The 13,162-nt window shown below is 37.7% G+C and overlaps 1 protein-coding gene across 11 annotated transcripts in view; it reads right to left on the bottom strand.

The window, feature by feature from the left end:
- myt1la (myelin transcription factor 1-like, a) overlaps positions 1-13,162 on the bottom strand; it is an 86,510-nt gene that overhangs the window by 45,562 nt on the left and 27,786 nt on the right. For 4 of the 11 annotated variants that reach the window (XM_040017113.1, XM_040017110.1, XM_040017111.1 and 1 more), the window contains exon 5: positions 11,533-11,595. In XM_040017113.1, the coding sequence (XP_039873047.1) occupies positions 11,533-11,595 (63 nt within the window). Of the gene's footprint in view, positions 1-11,532; positions 12,800-13,162 lie in introns of those variants that run through there. The other 7 variants (XM_040017109.1, XM_040017107.1, XM_040017106.1 and 4 more) reach the window with 4 other exon arrangements.

A 13,162-nucleotide genomic window follows, 5' to 3' on the forward strand; every position in this document is an offset into this window, starting at 1 on the left:
GGGCGAGATGGAGGAGGTGGCTGTGTCTTTCTGACAAAAACCGCTGCGTGTTTTTTGCACAAACCTGCACAAAAGACTTTCTTCTTTTAATTTCATCGGCTCAACAACAATGTAGGAAAGTGCCTATTGGCGTTGGTCTATATTACTGAACTCTGCTAAATCATTGCCCATGAAGAAACCGTCCCAGGAATTTTCTGAGATCATTCTGAAACCTTCCTAAAGCAGTAAAGTGCAAGCAGCTCATTAAGAGAGTTTCTTAACCTAGAAAGAACACGTCTGTAGTGTTCCTGTGATCCCTCTGCATTTTCCAAAGGGATGATTTGAAGCCTAGAATTTAGGTTTTGTTGCTACCGAAGCCAAAAAATCCCAGTTTGAGAAATGAGGGATCGTGCGTGGGTGATGCAAACAAGCAGCAACTGCTACAACAACAAAAATCTACCCCTCCTTAAGCATATTTATCTCCCTAATGATAAAAATAACAACAATAAATGTGACATTTCATATCTACTTCCTCTACTTGGCGGTTCCCTTTAGAGTTCACCACAGACCCCTAAAGAAAGCGGCAACCCAGCCACAGCGGGCAACAAGCCGCTTCCCAAGCCGGGATAAATGGTGAGGGTCAGGTAGGGAAGGGCAGCTGGGCAACATGCGAATCACAAAGAAAGAATCAAAGAATGACGCTAAATATGTGTAACATTTATTGTATTCAGGCAAAGTATCTAAAACAGTTTTTAATTTTTAACCTTTCTTGATTGAAATGGTTCAAAACCCAGGTGCTAGGCTTTTCACTGTACTGTCAAAAAATAGGTATAGTAAAAGTCCATTTTTGGCCCTACAGATACAAACACACAAACTCTGTAGGGCTAAATATTGGCCCTCAAGTTACTATATGAACCTTTTTTGAGGGCCAAGTAACTAAATATGTACTCTATGTAGTAAAAGGTACATAGATCCTAGATTTTAGAGTGATGCATTTAAAGACATGCATGAACAAATTATAAGTTATATAAGTTTAATTCTATTTTAGTCTTGTACATTGGCAGCAAGGTGCAGAATTTAGATCTTTTTCAGCAAATAGGCTTCAGGTTCAGCTCGTTCCGTTCTTCTTCTTGTTTCCCCCCACAGTCAAATGACATGCATGTTAGGGTAAGTGGCGACAGTAAGACTAAAAAATTGCAGCACAAATGCCAATTTTAAGTGTGTGAATAATAAAAATAATAATAATACTAATAATAATAATAATGGGTACACCCCTACCACCACCAAGAATGTCAGATTTTTAAGTTTTTGGGGTTTTTTTAATATCATTTTTGTACCATAATATTAAGGTTGTACAAAATCTGTCACCACAGGTACACAACAAGGATACAAATAAGTACTTATGAGAAGTCATACAATAAGTTTTTATTTTTTTTAGAGTTTAGAAAAGACAACACATAACATTTTTTTTAGCTGAACTACATAGGCTGGCAGTGAAATACACTAATGGTTTTAAAATGTTATGAAACTGTATTATAAACTATTTTTTAAATGCTGCTTTATGCTTTAAATGGATAAGTAACACAGTGATGATATTACAGATGTACTGACTATACGTTCTGCTTCCAGGTCTCTTAGGTCATCCTCCCACCAACATTTCTCAGTCCTCATCTCTCCAAAGTGGCCATGCTTTCTCTGTGCTTGCCCCCAGGCTCTGCAATAGTCTGCATACAGTCCACATAAAGTCCAGTCCAGGTGTTAAAAATGCTAAATTAGGTCTTAAAAGCCATCTATTTTTACTTAGTTCATGTTACTCTGTTAAGTTACTGGACTCTGTTTACATTTAACTTACATTTAGTAAGTTACACTGTTAAAAAACAAAAAACAAATGCTTGTAATTTTCTTCTAACAAAGGTTTTCCTAAATGGTAAAATTAAATTTATGGTTAAAATGTATAGAAGAATAGATAAATAAATGAAATACTGTAAATTTCTTTATCTTAAAACAGTTCACTGAACTGTAGTTTTAAAGATTTCTTTTACTTTACACTTTACACAGTTACATATAACAATTCTTTCTTTTTTTTTTTCTTTTTGCTTTGAAATGCACATGAACTACTGTTCAGAAAAGAAAAGAAAGAAACTTACCGGGACATATTTGTACCGATTTTGTTTTATAGTGTATTCCTTTATTTACGCTATTTGCCACCATGTTTTTGTGGCTTTTACATTTTGTGGTTGTCATGTTTCTCTTGTCGTTTCTTTCAAAGTCTTTAGCACTAGCTATTTGGTGCTGTCACTATCTATTCTGTATGCTTCTTTTGTACAATCAGCTGGAAAGCATTTTGGGTTAACTCCTGCTGTTTTGCAAAACAGCTACACAAATAAAAGTGACTTTGTTTGACTACATATATTTTGTTTCTCAAGCAGGAGTAAGTAGCTTCCTATTATCTTATAATCTGAAGACCAAGAAGTAAATCTGTTATGCTAAAAGAAACATTCAGAAGTGACCAAATGAGTGTAAAAAATTGCTGAAAATAGACCTGAGTGACATTAATCATCTGATTAAAGCAGATAAAATCCATAAATGGTGTAGTGACACACATTTGTAGCTTGCAAAACTCTTAGCACATTGTAGTGCGTCTGTCTGCTACACTTCCTAACTGAATGAAAATACGAGGCCAAGAGTCAGTCAGACAGTTTTTGAAGGAATCAGCCTCATTAGGCGATAATGAGCTCATTTTATCACAAGCAGTCTATTAAAAAATGGGTTTGTTTACTTCTTTGCTTTTCTGTCTCTTTTCATCTGGCAACATGAATAAAGACATTTGAAACAGTCCCACATGCAAACACTGTTTTCTACCAAATTGAGTCAGAGTCATGCTAGTTCTGAAACATCTCACCAGTAGTATGCTTATTAGCATTAACACAACAGATGCAGTCTGTCTCTGCTGGCACAGGTTTCTGATGCACTGACCTCAGACCGGTGTACATAACCTTAACCCGATGCTCTCCAATCTGCGGTCTGTTTATATGAGCTGCCAGAACGGTCTGAAACTCAAACTCTGACGGTGGAAAAACAAAACAGGCAGCTGAATCTGAATCTCCTGCTGTAGCTTCAGCCAATTTTTCCTCTCAAAAAGCTGACAAAGAGGGAAAATCTGTAGAGGTAGGAGTGTACCGTCAGCCTGTCCTTAAAAGCACCATGAAAATGCCAAATCCAATCTTTCTGAAAGTACACAAGAACGTGACCTGTCCCTTTTTCCTTTTGTTACATTCAGGGAAACTTTGAATAAATCTTTCCACAATACATGTTTTAAAGCATCCTCTGCCGTAACTGATGTTCAACAGTGAAGCCTGAGCTTGACTTTGTTTTGGCCATATCCAAAGTTACCCAGATAAATGATGTTTCTAATTTCAGAGATATTGTGGAAATGCAACAAAACAGTCTTACATATTTGTTTAATATGTGTATTGAAGGACATACCTGGTCAAAAACGACACCAAGGTTCCTCACAGTTTTACTGAAGGTAATGTTATCCAGAGCAAGCATCTTGTTAGACACCATATTTCTAAGATTTTTTGGACCGAGTACAATAACCTCAGTTTTATCTGAATTTAGAAGCAGGAAATTAAGGGTCATCCAGGTCTTTATGTCTTTAAGCCATTCCTGCAGTTTAACTAATTGGTGTGTGTTATCTGGCTTCATGGATAGATAGAGTTGGGTGTCATCTGCAAAGCAATGAAAATGTATACTGTTATAATGCTATTAGCTAAGGGATCCATTCACATGAATAAAATGGAGTCTATTGGACAGATATGATGCAAACCACTAAACCACTAATAAAGCATGCTCTAATCACTGTAATAAAATATTATTGTCAACAGCATAAAACAATGAACTCAGGGCTTTTAGGACTGTTCATGAAATGTGATGAATTCTGAATCAACTGCCATCAGTTGGCTGTTGTATGACTGCTGATTTTTTTAGATAGATGTCTGTAGATTGGTCTACAATTAAATAAGATGCCTGAGTCATGTGACAGCTTTTCAAGTAATGGTTTAATTACCATCATTTTAAAAGTTAATATAGCTTAATATACAGATGAATCTATGTCTAGTCTGCAAGAAATTATGTATAAAATTGCATCATTATATTTCATTATATATAATCACTGATTTGGGAAATAAAATGCATCTATTATTTTATTCTTTATTTACTGAATGCTTTGCATAAATATTTCAACTACATTGGATTTTTTTTAAAACTCAGATTTGAGTGTAGAAGGAGAACAGAGCGAGCACAGTGATTAAAAGCTGCTCATTCACCACAAACCACTGCAGTGAATATTCCTTCAAGAAGACACGCGCACACATGCAAACACGCTTCTCCTCAAATGATCCCTTCGTCTTTTACCTTATAGGCTGTCAGGCTGCCAACTTTCCTTCCTGCCTGTGCATGTGTGCAAGTGTGACCTCGGCCACCTTGCTGTCTCCCGCCAATTAAAATTCCAGTGGTAATTAAAGCAGATCAGAAACGAGGGAACACTGCAGACAAGGGCGAGAGACTACGCATGGTAATTACGGGGAGGAAAAGAGAGCGAGAGAGAGAGAGGGAACAAGAGAGGGTGGGTTTACACACTACATTTTTTCTTCATTCTAAACTGGTGTGCTGCAGTCTTGAAGCATTATGATTGAATACATACTGTGGGCTGAATCACTTAATAATTTATTGGTTATCTATATGAGGATCTGGATCTCGGTGCAGTTTAGAATATCCAACATCAGATATTGTTTTTATAAAATAAAGAATGCAACGCAACAGCGAACTCTACACAGTGTTGCATGACAGCTTATCCATTACTGTGTCTAAGTGGACACTCTGTGTGTTTTGTGGACAGCCAGAGTCCATTACTGCCTCTGTGACACAAACTGCAGTCCATTTTTGTGGCTATGAGGACAAGTGGAGGTGCCTAACAAAGACACCCACATATTTATCATCATTTCTATGAGGACTTCTGTAGATTATCAATTGTTTACAGGGCATTATTTTTCTGTATGGAAAGGAACAGTGTATTCTGGTCTCTTAAAGTTACACCTGATATTCCTTTTTGTCTCAGTGTCTTTTTAATGGCCAGCAGATGGCGATTTGCAAATAGAGGTAACATTGTGTAGCAGTCTGTGAGAAAAAATTGATAGTTTGCTCTTGATTATGTATTTAATTAAACACCTTTCTGAGGAGTTTATGTCTCAATCTCTAGTTTAATGTCTTATTAAATTCCTCATGTTATTCACTGTCTAAGTTTCTGCCCTATTTAAAGTCAAATAGACATTAAAGCAGGGTTCGCTTTAGGATTTAACTCTCATGCCATCGAGTTGCTATAGCAAATGAACATGCAGTGTCCTTTTCGAAGCAGTAAAATAAAATGCCAATGGCCAAAAAGCTCAGAATGGGAAGACTCAAACAAAAGCTGGAGTGCTTTATATTGTCTGTGTGTGACAACTAGCAGTTGTCTTTAAGCACACCTTGAATTTACACATTTTTATATCTACATCACGATACCTGAAATGCCTGTCTCTATGAAGCCATTGGGAAGATTTTTTTCCTTAGTGTCAAATTTTTGTCCATTTTCCTCAAAGTGGACTTTCAAGAGTCCTTAAGGTTACATACAAGTCAACTATTGTCAATGACTAGATGGCTGAAAATTCAAAATATTTTCCATTATTCGATTTAGAGAGTATTCTCATTCAGCTCTTAAACCTCTGATCCACCAAAGTAATGCAGGTACACAGTCTTGAAATGGATTCATGCAAAACTGGCCAATAAAACGCTGAATCTGTCAAAATCAATTCATCGATAAATAACAGATGGATCCAACAAGATTCTGCTTGCCATAATTTTCTTCAAACTAAACCTGCTGGTTCTCGAGGCACCAAGGGAGAACTGGGCTCCAACCAGCGCTGACACCAAGTGTTGGTGTGAAACAAGTACAAGAGTCACTTTTTTTTCACTGAGGACACCTGTGAGGGATTTACTGTCTCTACATGAACACGCTGACTTACCAAAGTAACAAAGAGAGTCCGTTTATTTCAGTTTACCCTGCAGTCAGTCTATCTGAGCTTAAAGCATCAGCGTTAGCTTCAGTTTAATCGTACATATTAACACCTGTCAGCAAAATCAGAAATCATTATAACATGACTGCGGTTCATTTATTATTAAACATTGCTAAGGTGAGACTAACATTTATATATTTTCCCCACTAAGAGGATAAATTATTGTTTATTAAAATCAGCTTTCCATTTGCTATTACTTATGTTAATAAACCGGCAGCTGTGTGATAATTATATCCAAGCATGTGTGGCTCGGTGGGATTAGTGCCCTCAGCTCTGGTGCCAGAGGTGACAGAGGAGATCTATAAGAGACTGGGTGGTGACAGTGATACAAGGAGTTGGTGGGGGGGGAGGTGGTGTGGGCGACACAATGTTCACATCGTATACTAGCAGTTGCCATGGGAGACAGGCTGCATCCCTCCTGGTCCTCATACTGCAGCATCCGCACAGTGCTGTCGCCATGGTGACATCCTCCAGAGAGAAAGCGAGAGAGGTAAAGAGAGAGAGAAAGAGAGGTAGGGGAAGGAGGGAGAATCAGAAGCATGGAGAAAGGGAGAGAGACAGTGACTCTGAGCCTGACTGTCTCCTCCCCAAACTCATTCAGCAGCACTGAAAGCACTAACTGCGTCTCTGCCTCAAGGAGTTATTGATCCCAGCAGAACAATAGGGAGAAATAGGGAGAAATTGTGAATGGATCCTCAAAGCAGGAGGTTGGGTTTGGGGAATAAGACGAGACAAAGGGATAAAGCTTACTGCCAACAAATCCCATATAAACACACAAAATCTTCCACATGGGAAACTCAAACTGCACATAAACAGCACACTAATGTAACACATTGTGGTATGTAGTATTCTCTACAGTGATATACACTCCAGGGTTTCTCATGCACACTGTACTTGGACAGGTTTCTTAGGGTTTTGTTTTTTTTGTCAGCCACCAAAGTAAAATTTGCAATTCATTTGTATTTTTATCTGTTATGACGACTGAAGGATTGGTGGACAATACCATTATTCTTATTTTGAAATTCAGTCCCTCACGAATCAACAACCTGTCTTGTACAAGAACGCCGCTCACTTTTTCACATTCAATGTAATTCGGCTGTCTCAAGTCCCATTTTATGCCCACCATCTTGAACTGCAGCTGGAAACAGCAGCCCTTGTTCTTTTGAGATGCGCTGTGAGCTGGAGGTCCACTCAAACCAAAACCTGAAGCAGCTGGAGAGCTGCTGCCACTGCTTTGTAACTAAGCAAGGCTGCAGAGCAGAACAAGGACTGCCATCGCCTGCTGCAGTCCAGCACTGTACTGGAGTCTGTCCATGAGATAAGAAAATTATATATAATATTATTGACTGATTTAAATAATAAAATGTGGATTCTTTTCTTATTGCTACTGCCAAAAAAAAAAACCAATCTAATTTTCTTGACAGAACACAGTAGACTGTATACAAAGATGGCCAAATCCTCTGGATCTGCAAAGTCCAGACAATATAGCAGTACCACAAGCTGCAGTTTTTCCAGTGGCCAACAGGCGGTGAGGTTTCTGGTTCCAAATAAAAGGCAGACCTTTGGTAAATGAAGCTTATGCTCACATGGTTTAAGGTTTCAGTAAAAAGAAAATGATGACAATGGGAATATTATCTCATTTTCTAACTAAAAAGACGGTTGTTTTGTACATTGCAATCCCATTTAGAGTCAAATTAACAATAAAGCATAAAACATGACTGCCACTTCTGCCCCGACTTCACTTTTCAGACCCAGAAACTACATGCAGCCTTTGTTTGCAGCGCATGTCACACACTCAGGATCATTACAAAAAAGAGTGCAATGTTATTGAACAGTCTTTAATTACATAGAGAGAAAAACAGTGAAATAAAATAAATAAATAAATAAATATTTTTCCCTTTCACTGAACTACCTGAATCACTGTGCTGAACTACCAGCAAGCAACAGCAAAACAGAGTTAATCTAGTTTAAATGCATCGACATCGCAACTCCTTAAGCCTGAATAAACACTTTTGGAGTAACAGTAAAACCAGAGTAATGAAAAAGGATGTAAGGGCAATACTACAGCAAATCCCATCTTTGTCGTCTCACCAACATGAAACCGTTAATAAACAGGTGTGCGTTTCCTATATTGACACTCTTTTTCCCCCCGTTTGACTCTTTCTTCGCCCAACACTGAAATTCCCGAGCTTCCTCTGTGCCCTTCGCTGCGCCATCCGTCTGCCCTGCCAGCGATTCACCATCATGCCCTCCTCATTATCTCTTTGTTACCACAGGCTTTATCGAAATGCTGTCCTTAGCTGTGCACCCTCTGCATGCCGCCCTCCCCCACACACATACAGACCAACCACCTACACTTAAAAAATATATTTTATGCTTATTTTGGACATACTCCAATGAAATCCAAGTGCTTGGATTTCATAATAAATTTCTCTCTATATATATATAATATGTATATAATCTCTATATATACATTTATTATGAATACACACACACACACACACACACACACATACATACATACATACATATATATATATATATATATATAGATATATATATAGATATAGATATAGATATATATATATATATATATTCTCATATTCAGATTTCAAATAGATCTTCTTTGAGGGAAAACCTCTGTGAGCCATGTCTACTTCAGTGGAGATACAGCAGACTTGCTTTGATATATATTTCACCTGGTTTTTATAATTCATACGTGTTCTACCAGGATTTGTGCAGAAAAAGTTTGGTGGTTTCATGTTGTTTCACTTCTATGTTTGTGCATACATAACTTTCTCAGGTTTGTTTTTTGTCTTTTTTTGCAAGAAAAAAAGTTTTTAATGCTTTTTTTAAACTTTAGAGCTCCTCTAATTATGTTGGTAATTCACTATTTCCAGAGGTGATAGAGATCTGAGGCACAAACCATCTGTCCTACAGCCCGAGTGATGTGACCTGAGGACTTCGCAGCGCCACACTCCACCAGATTGGGGTTTTTTTTCTATCTGCAGCCTCGTGACAGAGGGACGAATTTACTGAGATGAAGGCTGTGACCTGCCGATCGAGGAGGTCTGAAACCGTGACATGAGCCCATTTAATGTTGGTAGGATTCGTTTTCTCAGCTGCTGAGTGAGACGTTTGAAGCCTGTGAGCCACCGCCAAGAAAAGTCTGCAACTTTTTTGTTATTCTTTTTCACTTTTCTCTCCATTTTATCTGTTCAAATCCTGTATTGTCATATTTCACAATATACACAATTTGTATCCATTATTTTACTTAAGTACATGAATACAGAAAGAAAGAAGGGGCAACGGCATAGAAACAGAAAGATACAAAGAAGGCAGCAACCATGTCTTACAACTTCAAACATCGCCAATAAAAATCCATCCCAAAGATCTGCTGAGGTTTTCAATACCATTATGATCTCTTGCCAGCATGTTTTTTTAATATAATATCATTTCTAACGTAGCTTCTATGTTTGAGGAGGAAGTGTCTTTCCTTAGTCATAGGGTCAACAATTCCAACTGATCGAGAAAGTGGCCAAGATTGACTGGAATGTATAAATATTCCTGCTTTGTATTTCAAGCATATGTCGCTGGACATCAAGTGTAAGCAAGCCCGATCTTGTCTGATCTCAGATGGGAGACCATTGGGAAATACCAGGAGCTATAAGGTTGGGGGCAGCTAGAGCAGGTCAGCTACTAATCAGAAAATTGGTGGTTCAATCCCTGGCAAGATACTAAACCCCAAGTTTCCCCCCATGTGTGTGAATGAGGCATGTTGTATCCAAGTGCTCAAGTAGAGCATAACAGCATCATATAAAAACTAGTCCATTTACTATGAAGTTTAGAGGGAGAAAAAATAAAATGTAATACATAGTTACAATGTATCTACGTTCCTTTTGCCAAATAATCGTCGGATTATTAAACGCATCATTTTTAAATTGGTTGAATATTTTATAAAACACAGCTGCCTAATGCACCATCTCAGGAGAATCCAAAAAATTCCCTCACTGGGTTCTTGTCCATGATAAATTGGCCTTTGGTAATACAGTCTGTCAGTGGTAGATATGTCCAAAAATTCTCTGTCTTCGCCAAGCCATATTTCTGAAACATGTCAGTGAAAGACAGGATCACTCCATCCAAATGAAGGTCTGTTAATTTGAGCTATTGTTTCCAATGCAATCAATTTTACCCTGATCGTTACGGCATGATTGTGCCATAGCGGCGCACAAGACTGCAATGCCACAGCCCACATATCTGTATGTGTACATTTACCCAAATAGCTCCAGAATGAGCCAGTACTGTCCATTAGTAACTGGGTCATGTGATAGACCATGCAAAAATCTTCAATTGTGATCTAGCTTAAGATTTCCAGTGACATTTTAAAAGAATCCTGAACAGGAAGAATTCTGAATGCTGATGATGGCGGATGTGATACAACCTAAGACTCAATCAACACCCAAAATAGAAAACATTCACGTGTAATGAACCTCTTTACTTTTGCACCTCAGATGATTAGAATATACTGATAATTTGTCCAACACAAAGAGAAAAATCCACAGTTTTGTTTAAGAAACTAAAAAATTACCTTGAGTTTTATGTGGACCAAAAACAACTTCTTGATGAGCTTTACTGGCAAAAGCAAGCAGTCAAAAAGTTGTCAAAAAAATTACCATTAGATGTTCCCTTATTGGTCTCTCAGCTGCTGCTAAATTGATCTTAGTTTCTTAGTAAACTAGTGCATTTACGATTTCACTTTAAGCTCCTGTTGATGGCTCACTAGTAAGCCTCTTCTCTCAGCTACATGACCTTGTAATACCATACAACTCGGTATGTCGTTTACAATTCACAGGCTGAGGTGTTTTATCTGTCTCAGCGGTCTTTGAAGTCAAGGCTCCGGGGCTCTGAAACAGAGGAAACCAGCTGGTGGTGTCATTAACATCTCCTAAACCCCTATTTAAAATGGACTGTTGAAAATTTATGCAAGTATTTCCCTGACTATATTCATTTTTTTCCACTTTATTTCAGGTCATATCCTTCTTTAAATTGTCTTTTAGCTTACAACTGTTCATGTCATCAGTTTAATTTTATTTGAATACTCAGTTTAAAGGACCTTGTAACAGATTGTTTTTTATTTGCTGTCCAGTGCTTAAATAAAGATGCTTAGCTCCACAAGTGTCGGCAGGACCGAGCCGATGACGTGTGCTGATTAGGACGATATCCCAATCTTTCATATATACAGGACATATTTTAGAGCTCCCTCAGACCTCAGCTGCACTGGCTTCATTTAAAGCAGCTTCATATCTCAGGCACAAGGAAAATAAAGACCAGCACCAGCTCAAAGACACTGACATGACAATATATTACAACACCTAACATTATTCTAAGAGTATCTAAGAGCGTCATTTACACTGTAGAAAATATGTCGAGCATCTCATACCTGCGGTGTCTGGCGTACTTCCCGCTGACATGACCGCTGCCATCACAGCCGGGGGTGGGACAGCTGAGAAGGAAACACACATGGTCAGAAAGAAACAAGCAGCACATCATCTGTCCTTCAGCAAGTCTGGATTTTATTTTTCCTGTACCGCACGCAGACCATCTCAATCCAGCACGCAAAATATAATGATATCTGAGGTTCATCCAGGGCTGCACGTTCAGCCTATTTATATCTATCATTCATGCCCCGCTGCAGTTTTTTATAGCTTGTATAGCTTCTTAAGACTTTCGCTTACATGTGTTTTTCTGACTTTTTACATTCTCCAAGTATTTCTGTTCTCCTTGTGTACAAACTGTTATGCATTTTTTAACAGTTAAGTATGCTTTTTTGCATCTATGACATGCATCGAGAGAAAATATCCTCATAAAGGTTACAATACAGTCAGATTAATGCAAGTTAAATAAATGATTATAAGTATGTTATTACCTGTTACCACTACACTTACAAGGGTTTTAATCTGAAAGAGTAACTTCTGTACACAAAGCAGTCTCTAATGGCCATGAAATTTGTTCAGTATAAAGGTACAGTGAGTTACTTTTTGAGGTTATTTAATAGAACAAATATTGTACACATAAATATACACTGAATAGTGTGTAAGTGTGTCTTCCAATAAACTGAAGCACTCTCATAAACTCAGAATTAATACATTAAAAACACATAGGTGTGGGCACCGCTTTGTGGAAGCTGCCATGTTGTTCCACCATCTTGAATACAGTGGACGAGTGTAGCTAAAGACACATATGCAGTATGGAAAACATGTAGGAGAGGAGAAATCGTAGGTGTTTTACCTGTGGTGGAGGCAAAATTTAAATTCTTGTCTGCACCTTCAGACCCAAGATATGAAGGATCATAGCTAAGTTTTATCATTTGAGAATGGTTCCTCTACAACAAAGAAGTGAAAAAATAAAGGAAAGCGACAACCCGACCAGCGCTGGGAAAAAATGACATTAAATACAGAGAGAGAAAGATTTTAACTCTTTAAGACCTACCATAGAACCCAGAACTCATCTTTAAATTTTTACATGCTGTAGTGTCATTTTTGGGAGTACTTCAAGTTGCTATATATCAATACAACCATTATATCCCAAATTCATTCAAGTCCATAGTACCTACATGAATGGCAAAAAAGTGCAATAAACTAAAAAAAAATAAAAATCATTTTGGTTTTTTTTTTTACACATATTTCTAGTTAGAGAAATTTTAGAGAGATATCCCTCAAAACTGTAAATGCCAAAAAGTTGCACAGGAAATTTATTTTGAGTGTCTTCATAGTTTTATTTTTGAGATACACCAATTTTTATATACTGCAGGAAAAACAAAAACAAAAAAAATATATTATAATGCAAACTTGCAAAAAACACAGGCTCAAACATGAATTTTAAAAACACCAGCATAACTTCGTAAATGCCCCATAGGAAAAAGAAGTACATTTTCCACAAAATTACGTCACTGCCGGTTATCATGCTTGCTCTGCAGTGGCCACTACCACAGCTAAGATTTTACACTTGAATTTCGAGGGATAGGAAACCAGAATTCAGTTGAATGAAATCTGCAATATACTGACATCTAG

The sequence above is a fragment of the Simochromis diagramma genome, unplaced genomic scaffold (assembly GCF_900408965.1).
Source record: "Simochromis diagramma unplaced genomic scaffold, fSimDia1.1 OVJJ01000802.1, whole genome shotgun sequence".
NCBI classification, from domain to species: Eukaryota; Metazoa; Chordata; class Actinopteri; order Cichliformes; family Cichlidae; genus Simochromis; species Simochromis diagramma.